The sequence below is a fragment of the Sturnira hondurensis genome, unplaced genomic scaffold (genome assembly GCF_014824575.4).
Source record: "Sturnira hondurensis isolate 20B ecotype Veracruz unplaced genomic scaffold, ASM1482457v3 Scaffold0021354, whole genome shotgun sequence".
In the NCBI taxonomy this organism is placed as follows: Eukaryota; Metazoa; Chordata; class Mammalia; order Chiroptera; family Phyllostomidae; genus Sturnira; species Sturnira hondurensis.
This window is the reverse complement of record NW_028093985.1, coordinates 6,390,594-6,412,014: the sequence shown is the minus strand read 5'-3', so window position 1 is coordinate 6,412,014 and position 21,421 is coordinate 6,390,594. Positions and strand designations below refer to the sequence as shown.

Genomic DNA, 21,421 nt, shown 5'->3' with positions numbered 1-21,421 from the left:
GGGCCAGGTCCCCAGTTGGGGGCATGTGAGAGGCAACCACACATTGATGCTTCTTTCTCTCTCTTTCTTCTCCTTCCCTTGCCCTCTCTCTAAAAATAAATAAAATCAAATCTTGGGGGGGGGTGGGGAGAAAAAGGAACACTTTCTTTGAAATGATTTTCAACACAGTTTTAGGAATAGCAGAACTGTTAAAAGAATGAGAAAAAACCCAAAACAGCAACATGTCAATAATAAAATTCCCCAGTCATTTATAAGTGATCAAATGCCACGATTCAACAGTAAGATAATCCTCAAGACACTAGGTTTCTTTGAGCTCTTCTTACAGACACTGAAGTAAATGTTAACTCTCCAAACAGTTCAGATACAACTTTCTGCCAACAAAAACATCAAGTCACTGTATGTTTAAGTCACAATTTCACTGTACACAACTATGTGCATTCAAAGAGAAAGAAAATCAGTTATTTTAAACACATTTATATATTATTTCCCATATGCCTTTTATCCTCAAACAGAATAGTACTTTACAATGCTATTATGCAGCAACTAAACCTAATACTCTTGCAGAGAAGCCCAAGGCATCTCAACTAACACTGCTAATTTATTAATTTGTCTTCTTTGCTATAAAGTTTCATGTTTTTCCAACATTAGATTACCTTAAAACCAATTACAGCTTCCACTGGGAATCTATTTTAATCTAAATACCTGCAAATAATCTTAAAGTCAAGGAAATGCATTTTAAAACTTTAAAAGATGCAGTTTACTAAGATTAAAACTTTTTAGTCTAAACCACTTCCTATAACCCATGATGAGAGAATTCAACTGGTAAAAGAACCTAACCACTAACCTGTTATAATAAAATTTGCTTTTCTATTTTGCTAACCCAAACTGACAAAATCCAGGAAATAAACTTAAGCTACTGCATCTATAGGTCATATAAACTGCAAAATGTGTGTGCATAGCACACACAAAGAATAGGAAAAAATGGAGAGAGTTGGATTATTTAGGATTAAGAATATTTGGGGTGTTAGGTAAAGCCTGAATTTAAAATGTGGAAAATGCAGGTTTGCTCAATTTGAGAAAACCCACTGATGGACACAAACCAAGTCAGAATGTAGGTGGATGTGAATGAGAATGTAACATGCCTTCAAAGGATGACTTCACGAGGACTCAAGTACAACCAACACAATATCAAAAAGCACAATACACTAACCAGAAATAAGAAAATATGAGAAAAGAAAAATATCACAGATAAAGCCAAACAGTTAATAAATACAGCAAATCAGACATTTAAAAAGCTACTGCATTTTGGTCCAAAAAACAAAGGTACTAAACTCAACTCAAACTACAGTACATAGTAAAAGATACAAAACACAAAAACATCTAAAATATGACATCATTTTTTTTTCTACCTACCGTCTATGCTACTTATTCTCTACCTTCTCCCCGCTTCTCCTCCTTCCACTCCCCTGTTGCTAACCCTCCATGTGATCTCCATTTCTATGGTTCTGCTCCTGATCTAGCTGTCCTCTTAGTTTGCTTTTGTTTTAGGTGTGGTTGTTAATAACTGTGAGTTTGCTGTCCTTTCACTGTTCATATTTTTCATCTTCTTTTTCTTACATAAGTCCCTTTAACATTTCATATAATAAGGGCTTGGTGATGATGAAGTCCTTAAATTTGACCTTATCTGAGAAGCACTTTATCTGCCCTTCCATTCTAAATGAAAGCTTGGCTGGATAGAGCAAGCTTGGATGCAGGTCTTTGGATTTCATGACTTGGAATACTTCTTTCCAACCCCTCTTGCCTGTAAGGTCTCTTTTGAGAAATCCCCTGGCAGTCTGATGGGCACTCCTTTGTAGGTGACTGTCCCTTTACCTCTTGCTGCTTCTAGAATTCTCTCCATTTTAATCTTGGCTAATGTAATTATGATATGCCTTGGTGTGTTCCTTCTTGGGTCCAACTTCTTTGGGACTCTCTGAGCTTCCTGAATTTCCTGGAAGTCTATTTCCTTTGCCAGATTGGGGAAGTTCTCCTTTATTATTTATTCAAATAAGTTTTCCACTCATGGCTGTTCTTCTTCCCCTTCTGGTACCCCTATAATTCAGATGTTGGAACATTTAAAGATGTCCTGGAGGTTCCTAAGCCTCTCCTCATTTTTTTGAATTCTTGTTTCTTCCTTCTTTTCTGTTTGGCTGTTTCTTCCTTCTGGTCCACTCCCTTGATTTGAGTCCCAGTCCCCCTTCCATCACTATTGGTTTCCTGTGCATTTCCCTTCATTTCAAGACAGCGGGGAGGGCAGGAATACTGTGGGAAATACAGAATGTAAAGAACATGGGACACACGGACATGAACGAAAGGGGGGGAATGGTGGGGGAGGGGTGTGCAGGGTGGAGGGGAGTGAAGGGGGGAATAGGACAACTGTAATGGCATAATCAATAAAATATATTTTTAAATAATAAATAAATAATAAATAAAAATAAAATATGACACCAAAAACTTAAAGCGTGGAAAGGGGTACTTTTAGTACTTTTAGAGTATATTCAAATTTAAGTACCTACCATTTAAAATAAACTGCTATAGATATAGACTGATATACAAAAACCTTATGGTAACTACAAACCAAAAACCTACAAAAGGACACACAAAGAATAAAGAGAACAGAACTCACAACAAACAAACAAAAAGATGTACAATACAGAGATGCAGAGGAAAGAAGGGGCAGGCTGAAGACAGGGGCCTAGATAGTTCCTGCTTCAAAAACCGACACATCTCTCATGCAATTTCAGAAAGTTATTTTGTTCTCTGGATACCTTTTTTTTTGGGGGGGGGCTCTGATTTAATCCTGATACTAGGCTCTTAACCTATGAGGTCTCAATTTCTGATTCTTAAAATAAAGCTCAGCTTATTGCAAAACTTCTCTAGGGCAAGGACCCCCATCTTTTATCAGGCTCTTTAAAGGAGTCGCTGATAACGGTTGAAAACATTTTTTCATGACCCTAAAATAATCACTACAACAGAGAAAACTGCAAAACCACCCTGTGCCACTTACTCCTCTCCCTAGGGCTAGTCAACTTGGTTTCTAACCCAGTAACCCATTACAAATATAGGAGAGGAAGTCACCTACTGTGCTTAGATTCAGGAGTCCCCATCCTGTACACTGCCCATCATACTTCCAGGATCATCTCTCTGACTTCAGGATTATAGAACTGCTACTATCCTCAAAGATCTTGGAATAATTTTCAAAGTCCTAGATATAAAATTTAGAAGCTAGACACTTTTGTGGAGAGCTTCATAAATTTCTTCCCATCTCTAATGTGTCAAACCCAAAACTGAACGCCTCCGTATTTAGGAAGCAACATATTCCACAAATAATATCTTCACCATTACATTATTATTAAGACATGCAAATAATTATGAAAAGAGGTGATTCAGGACCAGCACTGGGGTAGCTCGAAAGGAATAGGTCTATCCTAGCAGTGAAGCTGGATGTGTGGTCCTGGGAACTCCCCATCCCTTAGATCTACCAGAAACAGGTAGTGATCTACCTGTTTCCTTAACTGGCTAGTAAGGACTAATATCACACAAATTTTCCATTCACAAAGCACTGCTCAACTCTGTTACTGTTTTGTAAAGGTGTTAAATCAGCTTTCCGTGCCAACAGCTTTCTCACGAAAATGGTAAACGTTCCTAACACCCGCCTGACTTTCTGTAAGTAGTATGGCAGGCATCAACCCTACGAAGTAACAGAACAAGACGGGCAAGGATTCTCTGTATGCACAGGGAGAGTGGCATTACGACAGGAAGCAGAGTGGCTGTGGTTAGCAGACTAAGCCAATTTTCCACAAAAAGACTAAAACTACAAAGATTGTGCTGAGGCTTAAATGCATGGCACCCAACTCATACCTAAGATAATACTGGCTACTAAGAAATGCTAGCATTTTGAACTGGGAGAAGATAAGGAGAGAAAGGGCCAAGTGAGCCAGTACTAAGCTTCATATTTTGTTTTACTATGTGACAATAAAAGCTTGAGGATATGTTAAAAAATCTTTTTATGTTATTTCTATGTTAATCATTATTTGTTAAAAACTACAAATGCTAAAATCTAATTTTACATAGTGTAAGGGCTACTGACAGTAATGGTTTATCCTGATATTCTAAATATTTATTTTCAGCCCTGGCTGGTATAGCTCAGTGGATTGAGCGCAGGCCTGTGAACCACACGATCACGGTTCGATTCCCAGTAAAGGGCATATGCCTAGGTTGCAGGCCAGTTCCCAGTTCCCGGTTCCCAGCAGGGGACGCACGAGAGGCAACCACACATTGGTATTTCTCTCCCTCTCTCCTTCCCTTTCCCTCTAAAGTTAAATAAATAAAATCTTCTAAAAAATTAAATAAATAAATAAATATTTATTTATTTATTTTCAGATTCTTTACTTCATAGATAAGTGGTGAATTTGACTTCATTTTAATCCCAGGGAAATACATGCTTTTAGTTAAAATGTTAACTACATGCAAACATGTCATGTACAGAAACCAACTTTAAAACAGACCAAAGAATATATTCTGAACATCTGCCGTGTAAAGAAGCACTGAGGAACTTGAGGCATTAGAAACCTACAACAACAAAACACATCTTTGTCTCTTAGGGACTTACAATGTATTTTAAATGGCAGGAAGCTTCCATAAAGAGAAAACCACAGGGCAGCAGTCATAGACGATATATAACGTAAGACCTCTCGATTTCTGAATTTCTGACAGTGGTCAGAAATGAGTTTCTACAGGAGATGCATCTTATCTAGCTCCTGAAAGATAGGTGGAACTTAGACAATCAAAAACTCAAGACATGGGGGAAGGAGGAGGGTCCTGTAATAGAGCATGGCATATGAAGAGTTCAGTGAACAATGGTTAAAAAAGCTTGGCTAGGATAATAAAAGGTTCACATGGAGAAGAGATAAGACTGGCTAGCTAACCAAAATGACCCTGAATGCTAGGAATTTGGACTCTGTCTACAGGAATGGAAGCGTTCACTGGGTGTGCATGTGTGTGTTTGGGAGCAAAATATAGAAAGTCTACATTGCAAAGACACTGGAAGAAAGCTAAAACGAGTCTAGGGATGAGAGAGTAAGAGATTAAGCTAACATGGCTGCAGGAGCAACATGGGGAAGCAGTTAACTAATACGTGTGATTCCACAGTTCTTCAGTTCTAAAATTTGTATTTAACTTTTCTGAATCGGTATACATTTACAAATCAAAGTGTACATAAAATGTGTTGTTTTGCCCACATTGAAAAAACTGTTGTAAAACTGATCAGTTGACATAATCAATAATAACCAGCAAACACCAGATTTGGAAGAACTGAACAGTTTTGAGAACTGATGGGAGTGAAGCATTTCCAGGGAAATGGCAAAGACTCAGATTAAAAGTGGCTGCACCAGACAGAGCCACAGATCAAGTCGGGGAGGGCAGGTGGAGTATGTGCTCTGGATAAATGAAATGAATAGGAGAACATCAGGATATCCAGGTGCAAAGGAAAGCTGGAAATGCAGGACTAGAGCTTTGGGATGAAAGATGACCACAGGGCAGAAAGAGAGTACACAACTTAAAATCTTAAGACGCCAGGAAAAAAAAAAAAAAAGACTCCGAGGACACACACACAGATGTATACAGAATTAAACACCAGTTTTAAAAACAACCTATCCATGTATTACATAGGAAATGAATAAAAATCAACAATTTATAACAACTCCAAAAACTATGACCTGTGGCACAACCCTCCATCTACCAACTATTTCTTTCCAACTATGTACTTTCCAGGATGCTACTTTACCTTACAAGTATTTCAGTATGTCCAGCCCTGCTACACTTTTCAAGTCATTAAGCTAGAAAAGAGGTTTAGAATCACCTCCAGGAAAAAACCATTTGCAATGACAGTGCTGTTCTTTGATCAAGACTGGGGTAAGCTTGGCACATATTTTATACAAATGGCTTCCCATTTCAGAAAGACTGGTTTAGTTAGCCAGGGTACTTATATTTATGTATATAATTCAGAGGCAAGATAAAGCAAAATCTACATTACCCATCTAGATCCTGTACCCTAAAATGCTTGACCTTCCCTGTGATAAGAACACTTATAAAATTCAATATTATATCTATAGGATAAAATTAATCACATTTATTAAAAAAAATACTGAAGATATGTGCCAACTGTCCTAAACCAGATTAATTTTCAACTCTTTCTTAATCAAACATGAATGGAAAATTTCAAATAAATTCACTTGAAAAAAAAATCAGCATATACAAATACCTAATTTCTCTTCATAAGAAATAGAATTCTGAATCCTCTGAAAAACATACTAAATAAATAAAGATGGAGGAAAGTTGATTTTTAAACAAGTTGTACCCTAAAGGCACATTTGTGTTTTTGTTTTTCCCCATAAAGACAGTATTTTAAGTGGTGGCCGAACTCCTTAAAAACACAACCCACAAAAATGGCTACCCAAAATAGAGATAAATTTGTATAAGTGCAGTGAAAAATGAGAATACATTTTGCAAGAGCAAACAAAAAACAAATGCCAGCACTTTTTTAAAAAGGCAATTTCATTTAAAACAAATAAAAGTCTTATTTCAAATTTTAGGTCTCACAAGGCTCAATGTATAGAGTAAAACCTGCTCATGAGCCAACACCTTCCCAGGAGCCAGAGACTCCACAACACATTATTTACAAGAATCTAGACAGGCTTCTCTACGAGCTGGCACATAATTTCCTTTTACTGAAATAATGAGTCCTATTCATTCCCATGAATATTTTAAGTTTAAATACTGCTACTCCGAAGTTAATTCTAGCCCCTTTTCTCTCTTCTTTTCTTTAATCCCACTTGTCATAACCTTTCCATTTTCTTTTAGCAACTCCAATAGCAAAATTCCCATGACCTAATATAAAAGGAAAAAAAGGAGGCAGGATTTCCAAATGAAAATAAAACAAGAGAAGTTAACATCCGTAACTGTCTTCCTCGCCCACCTAGCCAGAAAATTTTAGTCAATAAGGCAATTACTTAGTAATGTTATGAGAGGAAGGGGAGAACAGTATTATCTATTTAATGGTGGAGACTAATCACTTCAAATGGAAATAAAGAGTGAGAGGGAGGAGGTAGATTTTAGGTCAGCTCAGAGTACACCAAATGCCCTAGTCCTACTGTAGGGTGGAAAAAAGGATTCAGAGATGTTTGGGGACAAAATAAGTTTTCCTTAAACTAAGATATATCGGGTTGGCAAAAATGTTCATTAAGTTCTTCCCATAAAATAATAGGCACATTTGTCATTTTCACATTTGTAAGTTACTGACTTATTGATTTGGATATTTTGAGTATGTCAGCTGTCTCCCACTATCGGCTTCTAGAGGCCGGGGGTGCTGCTAAACATCTTCCAATGCCTAAGACAGCCCCACAGCAAAGAATTATTTGGCCAACCTGTGAACAGTACCAAGAAACTTCACAAACCACTTTTGACACGTTTGATCACTCACAGCACCTTCTCCATACACTGTGCAAATCTTTTTTGTGCCTTTTAGCTGTGTTTTTTACCTTTCTTGAAATAATAAACCATAATATGCCAAAAATGCTGTGTATCTCCTTCCATTTTCAACATTGAAGTGCCTGCACAAAAACTCATCAATTTTGGTGATCTTATATAATAGCTGTCCCAAAACAATCTAACAGAATTGTTTCAAATGAAGTTAAAGACAACCAAGCACTACTAGAGGCATTGTACAGAAAAAAATAAGTGAACTTTTTGGCCAACCCAATATATATGAAGACTTTTAAGGAAAATTATCAAACAGTCCAAACCAACTCACCCTTAGGGAGCTTAATATAAAATGGAATTTAATGCAGACACAGATTTAAATTAGCTTCCTTTGGGATTACAAGGTTCTCTGATCACAGACACTGATGATTATAATATATGTACATAATCAAAGTTTATCAAAAACAGCCAGCCACCATAAATGTTTTGTCCAGTGATGAGACATTAACCATGCACTTCAAATTGACAATGGTTAAGTTTATCAGCCTCATTCCCTTTCTATAGGGATGAAGATGGTCCAAACAGCTAAGAAAGGAGCCAGGAATCTGTTAGGCTCAGATGTGAATCAGATTCTATATACTAGGTATATTATATTTGGCAAATTTATCTAATTTCTTTGAACCTATTTCCTCTACTACAAAATCCCTACCTCTTAGTTTGATGTGAAGATTAATATAAATAAAAGTTAACATTTACCAGGTGTTTAATATTCTAATTATTTTACATAAAACCTATTTTTAAATCACTGTGAGGCTGTGGTATTATTCTCCTCACTTTATAGATGAGGAAGCTAAGGCACTGAGAGAATTAGGCTGGCCGAAATTCACAACATTGTTAAATAGAGAAGCCCTGGCTCAAAGTCACCTGAACCCTACCTCTTAACTTCTATCTACATGCTAACCAAGATAATATATTTAAAGACCTCCCCACAGTGCCTGACCCACAGGAAGCATTCAAAAAGGTGAAAGCCTTCATACCTTTCTACACAAAGATCACTCCAGTTATGACCTTCTTAGTTAGGGGACAAAGGGAAGGGGAAGAAAAAGAAAAGGTTAGTAATTAAACATTCATTTTATTAGTGTAACTTCAAAAAGTCATCAAAAACTGATGGGAAAAGCAGTTTTAATACCAAAACCATAGGAAAAAGCACGTAAAAAACTTCAAGTACAGCTAAGGAACAAAGAGTGAGGACAGAAAACAAACCCCCAAACAGGAAGAAACACTAGTCCTCCCTCTTCCAATGCCCTCTGCATTCAAAGCCTAAAAACTAGCAACATTAGAAGTGCTATGACTTCGATAATCACATCAATGCAGGTCAGTCTAAACTTGGACACAAACACATAAAACAAGGGGTTCAAGTCCCAACCCTTGGCACACTGTGTCTATAAACTACCCTAAAGTCCTTAAAGAAAACAAAAAGGAACTAAGGCCAGAGGATGCTAAGAGACAACCTAAGACCAAGCAACAGATATCATAATTAGGACAAAAACAGATTTTCCTGAGCCATGTCCAAAAAATTTTCTTTCCACTAAGCATTAATTAAAGACAATATAGTGAGATGCTTCTTAAAAAGCACTCTACCTCGACTAAGCCTGTCTATCATCAGAATGACCTGGTAACCAATTTTATTGTCACACAGAAAATGACCATTCTTGTTCATCACTGTCTGTTCCCAATGCCTACATTACATGAGGGCACTATTTGCTGAATAAACTAAGCTCCAAGCCATCACCCTCAAACCTTAAAGTTAAAAATAAAACCCCAAATCATTAAAGGAACTTCATACATTTATTCTTAAGACTATTCTCCTCTATAAAATATATAGCACATCAAGCTTCTTTTCATTTCCTAGCCTAGTCTACATAATCCTCACTATGGTCTGAAAAGAGTCTATTATGCAATTATGACCATATAAAATCTAAAATTCAAAGACAAGTATAAGAAGACAATTTCAACATTTAGGAAAACAAAATTTTCTAGCTTTTTGCTGAATGAAATCTTCCCTGGTTTTAATAACTTAGATGCTATGTTAAGGCTACTTGATATTGACTGACAGTTACCCATAAGAAGTGTGAAAAACCAAATGAACTTTACCACCTCTACCCACCCCACCCCAACAAAAAAGCTCCAAGAATTATTTTTTAGCCTTCACTGCCTATGCCTCTTACCCTTGCAACTTAATTTTTCTCCTATCAGCAACTGAGGGAATAGGTGAAATTCAGAGGGAGCAGATTCCGGTCTATTAAAGAGTAAAACAAGCCATGGGAAACTTCCCATTACAAAAAAAAAGTGAATAAATAAGTAGAAATACATTTAACCAACTATAAAGGCCACCTTGTGCTTTAGAGTTCCACTTGCAATAATATTCTACAGTCAATGAAAGGTCAAGTAAAGCAACAAAGGAAAACAGTGAAAAAATGATTAATTAAAGTTACGTGAACATTATGGGAGTGAAGATTGCAAATTTAAACACAGCTGTTATGTTTGACACACCGAACCTTTCACTCAACTCCCTTCAACACACAGACACCCCTTGTATTCACACTACTAAAGTATCCGAGTTGACCTTGTTTTAGAAAGAAAGAAACACACCCAATTTCATGTCTGTGAAGTATCTGGTGGACTGGGCATCATGTGATGGTAAACAGCAAGCAAAGAAACCACCACATAAATTAGTTATCAGGAAAACTACCATCCTGCCACCAGCCTCCACATTTCCTTCTTTACAGAGGCAGTAACCTAGAGACATATATTCATCTTTTTTCTAAACTTATCTCTTTTTTTGGTGATATGAAAAATGGCTAAGTTTACTTGAGCACAGAATTGAAAACAATGAGTAGTACCTAAGTCATTATTTTAACAGCTCCCAGCTTTCAAGTCTTTCATCAAACTTATAATTCTCAAGAATCCCACAAAAGTCTCTTAGCTTCATTATTCCTTAAATGTGTTTTACAGCAAGAGAGCAGTTTGTACTATTTTTATACAGGCATATACAGGCAGAACAGCTCTCTTCACGGCAACTACATTATGTCCTTCCTGGGCCTGCTTCTACTATTCACACCTACCTAATATCAGGGGTCATGGCTCCCTGGCCCAATCAAAGACCAGCATCCTAGGGCTCGTAAAGGACTGTCATTTCTCTAATGTATATAGTTGGGGTTTCAGCAAGGCTTTGGGGTTTTATAATGAATCTTAGTTTTCCAGAAAACTTAGGGAAGTCATAATTGGGAGGAGAGGTATTAAGCAAAGTCTTCCTAGAGTCCCTTGAGCCTTCTGTTAAATAATCCCAGAATTCAGGAGTTATTTATCGCTGAATCATTTTAAAATACAAAGAAAAAAGTGATTGGGCACTCTTGCCTTACCATAAATCCATCCCTGCACCCCTAGGCAAATGCTTTATTCTAAAATACAACTTGCAGGACTTTGGTCAAGATGCAGGCACAGGCAGATCCATTGCCCCTCCTCGCACAACCAAAAGGACAACCACAAATTTAAAAACTGACAGAAAATTGTATGGAAGTGGGATAACCAAGAAGTTAAAGAATAAACATTCACCCAGACCAGCAAGGGGGGTGGGGTGCGCGGGCGAGACAGGCAGTTGGGGCAAAGAGGACTCACTGCAAAGTAGTGGCTGGTAGACCAGGAAAGGAGACAGCTGGCAGAGCGGGAGGTCCCACATTTGTGTGTGGATAAACCAGGAGGAACAATTGAGGCAGCAGGAGAAACTCCCAGCCTCAGAGAAGAGTTTGTTGGAGAGACCCACAGGATCCTAGAATGTACACAAACTCACCCACCCAGGAATCAGCACCAGAAGGGCCCAATTTGCTTGTGGGTAGCAGGGGAAGTGACTGAAAGCTGGCAGAAAGCTAAGCAAGCAGCATTGTTAACTTTCAGACCCCTGCCCCACATACAACAACACAAAGCATTGATGTGGGTTGCCCCGCCATGCCAAATACCTAAGGCTCTGACCTTACTATGTAACAGGTATACCAAGACAAAAAAAAAAAAATCGCACAAATGAAAGAATAGATCAAACCTCCAAAAATAGAACTAAGCAATGAAGAAGCAGCCAACCTATCACATGCAGAGTTCGAAACACTGGTAATCAGGATGCTCACGGAAATGGTTGAGTATCGTTACAAAGTAGAGGAGAAAGTGAAGCCTATGAAAAGTGAAATAAAGGAAAATGTACAGGGTACGAACAGTGACAGGAAGGAAACCAGGACTCACATCAATAGTTTGGAGCCAGAAGGGAGAAGGAAACATTCAACAGGAACACAATGAAGAAAAAAGAATTCAAAATATCAGGAAAGGCTTAGGGACCTCTGGGATAACTTTAAACATTCCAACATCCGAATCATAGGGGTGCCAGAAGGAGAAGAGGAATAGCAAGAAATAAAAAACTATTTGAAAACATAATGAAGGAGAACTTCCCTAATCGAGCAAAAGAAATATCATATTTTAGGACAAGATGCACCAGACCATAAGACTCACCTAGGTTTTAGAGGAGGAAAATAGAAAAAAAAATTTTGAAGCAAGAAATGTGGTAAAATATTTAATAACCTGTGACCTTGCTCTACCACCTCCCCCACCCACAGCAAGTCAGTCAAGCTACATTCAGACCGTAAGACACACACTCCTTCCTCCCAAATTGGGCAGGGCATCTTATAGTCCAAAAAATATGGTAGATGTCCAGGAAGCTCAGAGAATCCCAAAGCAGCTAGACCCAAGGAAGCACACACCAAGGTACATCCTAATTACAATACCCAAGATGAGAGATAAGGAGAGAAGCTCCTTAAAAGCATCAAGAGAAAAGGAGACAGTTGCCTACAGAGAAGTTCCCATAAAACTATCAGCTAACTTCTCAAAAGAAACCTTGCAGGCAAGAAGGGGCAGGAAAGAAGTATTCCAAGTCAGGAAAGGCAAGGACCCACATCCAAGATTACTCTATCCAGCAAAGCTATCATCTAGAATGGAAGGGCAGATAAAGTGCTTCCCAGATAAGGTCAAGTTCAAGGACTTCATCATCACCAAGCCCTTATTATATGAAATATTAAAGGAACTTACCTAAGAAAAAGAAGATAAAAAATACAAATGGTAAAATGATAACAAACTCACAACTATCAACAAACCAACCTAAAAAAACAAAAACAAAGCAAACAATTTGAACAGGAACAGATTCACAGAAATAGAGATCATGTGGAAGGTTACTAGCAGGGAGGGGGAGGGAGAGAATGAGGGAAAAGGTACAGGAAACGAGAAGCATAATTTGCGAGTAAAAAATAGATAGGGAGAGTTTAAGAACAGTATGGGAAATGGAGAAGCCAAAGAACTTATATATATGACCCATGGACTAAGGTGGGGGAATGATGGTGGGAGAGGGGGTACAAGGCAGAAGAAAATAAAGGGAAGAAAAGAATGGGACAACTGTAATAGCATAATCAATAAAATATATTTAAAAAATAAAATAAAACACAACATGCAGCCTCTGCCCCACACCATGCCTATCCTAATTAATTTGAAATAAACCAAATGACAACTTAATTTAAAAGTCATTATTCAACTTATTAAAATTTTTAAATACTGGCATTCCTCTATTCTCAGGAGTGGAGACTGACATCCCTTCTAATGTCCAGGGAAACCATGCTTGGCAGAAAAGGTGCACATCTGGATTAAGACAAATCTAGGTTTGAATCTTCAGTTTTGTCACTCTTTAACTGTTTAATGCTGATCAAATCTGTGTAACACCTTAAAGTTTCAACTCCTACTTCAGCAAAATAGTCAAAAAAAACAAAAACAACAACAATAAAAAAAAACATCACTTAGCTGAAAAGATAATAGGAAGGAAGGAAGGAGATAGGTAATGTAAAGCGCCCAATACCTAAGTAGCCAATAAATTAGTTACCGAGTTGGCCAAAATGTCCATTACAGTTTTTTCTGTAAAATAAGACACATTTGTTATTTTCACATTGTCAATAAGTTACTGACTTATTGATTTGGATATTTTGAGTATGTCAGCTGTCTCCCGCTATTGGCTTCTAGTGGGGAGAGGCCGGCGGTGCTGCTAAACATCTTCCAATGCCTAAGACAGCCCCACAGCAGAGACTGATTTGGCCAAAATGTCAATGGTGCCAAGAAACTTCACAAACCACTTTTGACACGTTTGATCACTCATAGCACTTTCTCCATACACTGCGCAAATGTTTTTTTTTACTTTTAGCTGCATTTTTACCTTGAAATAATAAAGTATAATAGGCAGAAAATGTTGCATATCTTCTTCCATCTTTAACATTAAAAAGCCTGCATAAAATTTCACTGATTTTGGTTAAGTTTTTATATAACACCTGTCCCCAAACAATCTAACAAAATTGTTTCGAATGAAGTTAGTCAACTAAGCACTACTAGAGCCATTGTAGGGGAAAAACTAAATGAACTTTCTGGCCAACCCAATACATTCCCTGAAAAGTATATTCAGTTGAAAATGCTGGTGAATCCTTATTACATGACAGACGAGATCATTAACACTCCTTTGAAATCTCCTTTATAAGTGCCACTTTGTTAGGCACCTTTTCATATTCTATTCATTAAATGTTAAAATATCTTTTAAGCATTTTCCCAATTTCTCTGATTTAAAGAGTTTAAATAAGTAAGCAGGTCAAAGAAGTGATTAAGCCTGTATTCAAATCCAAGTCTTCTGGACTCCAAACCCTAGGCAGGTTCTAGTTACTGTGTGCTTTTTGTAGATGGCTACTTTTGAAAATACACACTATTCTCAAACAGTGGTTTCAACTGGAAAGAAGTTAGAATTGAGGGCAGTTTTACAAACATAATAAATTCCAAAGTGAACCCTGATTTCAAATCTCAATCAAGCCTACAATCACAGTGACTAAGGTTTACTAAAGGACCATAAATAAAAATTTCAAAAATAGTTATCCTTATACAGAAATAATTATTTACAAAACTTTACTCATCAAAGGTAAGCCACAGTAGGGCCACCCATGCACACACACTATTGTACAATCATCAACTCTGACCAACAACCAAGGCCACTGCTGAACCCATTCCAAGATGCCTTGGTAGCACCTGATTCATTTAGGGATTGAGTGCCTCCTATACAAATAGCACTACTTATAGCAAACCCTTGTAAAAGTCCAAAACAAACCTAACCTGTAGTAAAGTTCACATTTCATTTACATTCAAGATTGAGGCCCTAAGTAAGTAGTATATAATTCTTACGTAACCTAAAAATAATTTCTCAGTATTGTGTAAGTTGTAGCTCCTTACAAACTATTATTTACAGTCAGATGACCAAATCTGTGAGTTATTAACAAATCTTTTAGCAGAAAACTTAAGGTTTAATTCTTTAGCATTCCTTAAGATAAGAATATAGGAATACTTCCTAATCTATATTTAATCATAAGTATATTCCAAAAATTAAACTCCAATAAGGTTTACAAAGCATACCAGCCAAGGCTGCTAATTCACAAAGCATGTAATTTACAATTGTGGTTTTAAAACTCTTTTTGAAAAAAATACCTTTAATAGTTTGATAAAAGCCCTTCTATCCAAAAAAAAAAAATGCAAATATCCCTATGCATATAAAGCTTTACTTGCTCATTAAAGTTCTCGTAGGAATTTATGGGGAATTCACCAACTCCTGATAAAAAAAACTCCTTATTGAAGAAGTCATTTACAGTTTTAAGAGATTCTTCTCCTAGTTTTTCAATAGCATGGTCCTTTGAGTAATTTACATTTATCATTTTATAAAAACTTATTTACCCGCAACCTTACATTAAAAGGACACTTTTTCCAAACCCTTTAAATTCTTGCAATAACTAAAAACAAACTGATCCTTTTGTTTGGTTACTTTGTCCACTAATATTAAGAGTGCTCACAAAATCTGTGGCCCCGAACCAGGGGGTGGCAAAGAAGAGAAATTCAAGATATTGTCAAGGCCAGTGCCTGAGAAGTTCCAGTTCTATTTGCAGTCTGTTCTATTAAAAACAAAAAACAAAACAAAAAAACCTGCAAAACTCATCTCAAGAACTGATTGACCATTCTGAACAAAAACAGGTGTCGTCTTTAAGTTGAAGCCTTTAAAAGAAGCTCTATGGGAAAAGGGAATTCACTGAAAATAGATTCATTGAAATTAAAGGAAAAACATGACTGAACTTAATTTTTTAAGCATCATAGACTTAAGAATGTGTTTGATTTACTAAATATATCTAGCTTGAAAAAACCATAGCCAATTTCACAAGTCAACTTGAGAATTGGAAATATAAAATCATTCAGTTAGATGTAATTCTTAAACTCAATAAAATCAGTAATAGAAAATGACATGAGTTCTATGAAGATTTTACCTAAAAAAAAGTTACTGAAAACTATTAATATAGCAAAGAATTTAAGCAGTTGGAGAACAAAAAAATACACACCTGGTATGCTATATACCTCCATTATCATGTCCATGGCAGACATCACTAATTAATCACATCATCCTTTGCCCACACTGAGCTTCATCATTTCAATACAACTTTCTAGTAGAAATCAAGGTGGGCATTACAACTGAACCTGTTGATTTCCTTGATAGCTATTTTTTTTTTAAATACCATCAAGTCAACTAAATTAAGCACCAAAAGTTTATGTAATTAATGTTCAATGAATTTATAATAAATTTTATTTATTTTGAGGTGTTTCTCTAAATGCAAAATCCAGTTTAAAACTTTAAATTTTTCTCTGTTAAAGAGAATAAAATATTATGGTCAATATAAACGTAATTAGAAAAAGATATTTTTTTAAAATTGTAACCACCCCATGAAAGACTTCTAGAAAATTGCTAATAAACTATACTGTTGGCAGCCCTAATTTTTAACCCAATTTGAATTTAAAAACTCAAACAAAATAATTTTTTCTGAGTATCAACAAATTAAAACCAGACACGCCTGCCTACATGATTTAGGAATTAAAAAAATACAAAGTTTAAAAAAACAACAGTATAATATGTATCTGTAAATGGAGTAAAAGAAAGAAGTACTAACTCTGTCCTTCCAATTTCAATGAAATACAGAGCAATATCAGCAAAACTCCACAGCAAATGTATGTGGTCATTTAAGATTTCTGTCAATTCCTTCCAAAAACAATCTAAGATAGAACACAGACTCCAGAAAGGTGATGATCCAAAAGAAAATAAAAACATTCTGAATCTCCAGGATCATATATACAGGTGCGTGATGTTTAACATAAAATAAACTAATTGGAAGGAGTTGAAAACCTGGATTCGGAAGTTTTAAGAGAGCACTTGTGGAATAAGTAAGAAAGAGTTCATTTCCGAATTCTCAAATCTAGCAAGAAAAACTGTATTTCTTAGACCTTCTGGTCTTAGAAACCAAAAGGCTCCAGTTTCTTAACCTTAATAGCAGGATTCAAATATTATATAAATAAAGGCAAAGTTAACAGATGACAACACAATGTCAAGAATACAAACACCATAAAAAGGGGAATTTTCCCACCCAAAGTCCAACCTAGACTGGTACTAATACTAAAAATAATAAGCTGCTCTGAATAAGTATGTTTTACTGTTCATTAGAGGAAACTGAGTATATCTGAAAATACTGTTTCAGTGAAGTTCTTTCAGAGCTGTTAAGTAGGCTGTTAAAAATTTTACAAATTTTACACATTGTAGATAGAGCTGCTTTTGTATACTCATTCCAACCTTTCCCCAATATTGTACCATACTGCACTGCTTTTAAGTAAACAGTATACTAAACATTTCTGCCCAGAGCATTTTTTCTCCTTAAAACAAGAGTGAAACATGAAACATCTGTAGAGACTTGATATTTCTAAAGTGGGTATAAAACCTTTAAAAATACATTTCTATCCAACTGTCGCTTGGTACCTTTTCATTTGAACAGGCCACTTATTTGGACAACAAAGTATTTAAAACTTGCCCAAGTTGCCAAACTATGTTTGGAGGTAAAGACAGAGGAAGACTCTACTCCGTAAAACTATTTTGAGTAAATGAGCATGACACGAAGAAATGACACCAGAATTAATACCTGGACAGTTACTGCTGGAAAGAGCTTTAGGGGCAAAGAGAAACGCTCCTTTAGCTTACCTTTACGAGCCATCTTTTTTTTTTCAAAGTGGCTTTAATCTTAGTGACAGTATGTAAACAGAGCACTTATTACATAAAACCTATGTAATTAATGAAAGAGGAAATCTAAAGACTTACCAAAGGTCCTTCATAGGGCCAATTTAGGAAAGCCAGTTTCCCTACTACTGACTGAAAGGAATGAAGAGGGAGGTAAGTCACAGGCACCCATCGTCTTTCTTTTCTCTGGTCTAGAAAAACGAGTGTCCCAAATGTGCACAGCCTAAACCAAGATTCTAGCCTTCGGTACTGGATAACGAAAAGGTGTGACCGACCAAACTTACCTCCTGGATGCGCTTTCTAGCTCGCTGAAGCACTTCTTCATAGCCCTTCTGCCGAAGCTCGCTAAGGCTTTCGTAATACTCCTCGGGGTCATCGGTCTCAGTGAAAAGTACCTGGGAGAGGATCTTCCAACCGCAGGTGTCCAGGCCGTGGCCGAGGTAGACCTGGAGCTGGTAACAAAGAGTATCTATCTCCTGTTCGGTCATCTCAGGGGCCCCCCCAAACAGCACGGTCCACATGCCCGAGGGCTCCTCAGGAAAGACGGGCAGGCATGGCTCCAGCTGCGAGTTCACCGAGCACAGCTGCTGGTGTACAGCGCGCAGATCCTGGAAGGAAAAGAGCCCGGCCCAGCTGCACTCTTCGGCCGCAGACTCCAGTTCACCGATGGGTGGCTGTAGCTCCGTGTCGGGAAGTGACTGGGAGGCCGGAGCTGCCTCGTCCTCCCTCACCATTTCCAGCACCTCGATCTCCTCGGAAACTGCCCCACAGGCACTCACTACCCGCACAGAGGACACTGGGGCCTCCTTGGGCGCCGCCAGAGTTGACGCTGTGGCGGTGCCCACCACATCTCTGCCTTCAGATCCCTTCCGGACAGGGCTGGACTTGGCCCGCACTGGGCTCCTGAGAGGGCTCTCTGCTCCTTTGCCAGCTGAGTTCCGCAACAGTGAGTCCCCCCGAACATTGCGCGGGCTCCGGGGAGAACCTCCCTCTGCCCAGGCTGGGCTCCTCCGGGGCCCTGGGCTCCTCCCCAGAGTCGCAGAACTAGTGGCCTCTGGCCGCCCCTTGCCCGCGGGGCTGCCCAGACCCCGAGTCCCGTCGGACGCTGCTGCGCCGGTCTCGGCGCCCCCTCGTGCTCCCGCCTGCTCCCGGGAGCCGCTCCTCTGCCTCTGGGCCGTCCGGTTGTGGCAGGTTATGGCAAACTTGCCCTCAATCTCGTTCCAGGCCACAATAAACACGAACTTGTGCTTCTCCCGCTCATCGAACACATGGGGCCGCACGGCCACCCAGTCCGACTCGAGCGTCTCCTCCAGCGCGAACGACATGGTGGCTCCGACGCCAGGCCGCCGGAGAGGCGACGCTGGTCTTGCCCGCTTGAGGACTCACCGGCTGGCTGCGCCGCGCCCCCCGCTCACCCTCGCCCGGCGCCTTCAGCCATCTTAGCGTCCCAGCCGGCTCTCCTCGCTTGCTCGCCCGTCCCTGCGCAGTCAGATCCACTGCACTCCTTTGTGGAGCGGCTCGCGGGAAAGACAGACAATACAGGTCCCTAGACCAGGTAGTTCACATGGTCACGTGCGGCCGGATCTGTTTACAAGCCCAGCGCTGCGGCAGCGCCCCGAGCCCGCCCCGGCTGCCCCCCGTGAGAGGCCGCGGTGCTGCGTCTACGGCGCTCTGGAGGTAAGGCGTGGGTCCCTCGGGGCCGGGCAGGCCGGTGAGCGGTTGGGGCCAGCTGTGTATGAGTCTCTGCCGTTGCTCAGGCCAAGATCCCTCCTCCTGTTCCCGACCGCCCAGGGCCGCCTGACTGATGGACGCGTCTCCTAAACTCCGAGCCTCAGTATCGCCACAATGTTACCATTCTGTTGCTGACGTCGGCGGCTCCAGGAGGGACGTAAACACCGGCACGTGCCGCACGCTGGTGACGCGACAGCGGCGGCGCGCACACCCCGCCTACAAGCGCGCCAGCTCCGCCCCTCGGCGCTTGCAGGCTCCTCCCACACGAGCAGCCGCGCTCCAGTCTTTTTTCTTCTGTCGAGCTGCTTTTTTCTCCCACAGGCTGGAGGTGGAGACTCACAGGGTCTTAGGGGGTGAGAGTGACAGGTGTGCCTTGCAGGCCACGGGCTTCGGGCCCCCGAACCCCGGGGGGTAAAAGGAACAAAGGCTGAGGGGCCCTCAAATGTAAGTTCGCCTCCATTGCCCCCCTTGAGGGGAGGGGGGGGAGGAGTCGGGATCGATAAATCCTACATTCGGAAAGAAATACAGTAATACCCTGAACATTATGCAAACCATGTGCTAAACTGTTTGGGTTCCCCCACACTGTTGGATTCTACCCTAATACTCTTGAGACACAGTGTATGAAAGGATAATGTCTGTTGACAACCCAATAAAACCCCAAGACAAAATAAAATTAAAAGTAATTTCAGTCATGTCCTAAAGTATGAATGTCTTAAGTTAATCGGTGTTTTATTGCTTCAGGTTTCATCATTGTCTAGTTATGTGAATCTCACTGTCTTGAGCCCTTTTGAAGTTGTATTCAATTATCAGAATTCCCAAAATAACATATGCAAAAAAAAGTCATGTAAACCTGAAGAATTTTGTTATTCCTACTGAACTGTTCTGAAACACATTGTTAGAACTGGCTGGTGGATTTTATAGTCCAGCCTATGTCATTGGCATTTTTGTCTATTAGTGTCCAATTCATATTGCAGGTATTCTGCATCCACACTAAGTACAATAAGAACTTGTTATTTAACTTTTATGCATGTTTCTAAAATGTATACAAAACCATTTGAAATAACTGTGCATTGTCAGCTACACTTACTTTTATTTCAATGTTGTCCTGATCTCTGAATAAACAGCCCAAAATTTTAGCCCTGTTGCTCAGCAGGGCATTTTAGACCTATAGATCGGCTTTGACAAAAAAAAAAAAAAAAAAAAAGGGAGGGGCACATTGGGCAGGATGACCAAAAAGGGAATAGGACTGGTTTTTAAACCTTTTTGAGTTCTTTATAGGGGACCACACATTTTCAAAGCTTATAACTAAACCTGTGTCAACTCTCAGACCCAAATCAGAGATACACCTTTCAAAAGGTAGGAAGAAAGAGAACTCATCAGAAATCTGTATCACCATCTAAGCAAACAATAGCACACTAGGAAAAAATTTCTTTTCTGCTGAAAAGTACTAAAAGTTTTTTTTTTTTTTAAGAAAAAGTGATGACGTGATCCCTTCTTGGCCTTTGGCTAAGATTGAGTGTAGAGATGTGTTCTTATCAGTTTAACATCTGATATGTTCTCTATTGAGGACAGCATATTAAATGGATTTTTAGAGCAGAGGGATGGTCTAGGAGCTCACTTTGTCCATGCCATGTTGGTATTGTACTACTTCCAGGCACGGTGCAGCACCTCAGGGACAAAAACAAAGTGATGATGACATTAGGGAGGAGGAAGCGGCTGCTGGCGGGGTTGGGGAGGTGACAGGATCTTGAAGTACCTTCTTGTAATACATTACAGATAGGTATGAATAAGAGTGAACAATAAAAGGGTAGAGGAAATATTTTTTATTTAAATGTGTTGCAGTATTTATCCACAGACATAAAATTATGTCTTATCACAGTAGTGCTAAAGGAAATTGGTTGGTGGACACACTGGTGTTAAATATTTTCACCCCAATACTCTGGTTGCTGTGTTTTCTCAAAAGGG

At 39.1% G+C, this 21,421-nt stretch overlaps 1 protein-coding gene and 1 non-coding gene across 2 annotated transcripts in view; one reads left to right on the top strand and one right to left on the bottom strand.

The window, feature by feature from the left end:
- The window catches only part of JMY (junction mediating and regulatory protein, p53 cofactor), a 107,071-nt gene extending 87,474 nt beyond the window's left edge, over positions 1 to 19,597 (bottom strand). The window contains exon 1 of the mRNA XM_037032409.1: positions 18,010 to 19,597. Coding sequence (XP_036888304.1) covers positions 18,010 to 19,050 — 1,041 coding nt within the window. The 5' untranslated portion in view covers positions 19,051 to 19,597. The remainder of the gene's footprint in view (positions 1 to 18,009) is intronic.
- A 1,346-nt stretch (positions 19,598 to 20,943) lies between these two features.
- LOC118977524 (U2 spliceosomal RNA) lies at positions 20,944 to 21,126 on the top strand. Its single transcript, XR_005064545.1, has one exon. It is a non-coding gene; the product is annotated as a U2 spliceosomal RNA (small nuclear RNA).
- The last annotated feature ends 295 nt before the right edge of the window (positions 21,127 to 21,421 follow it).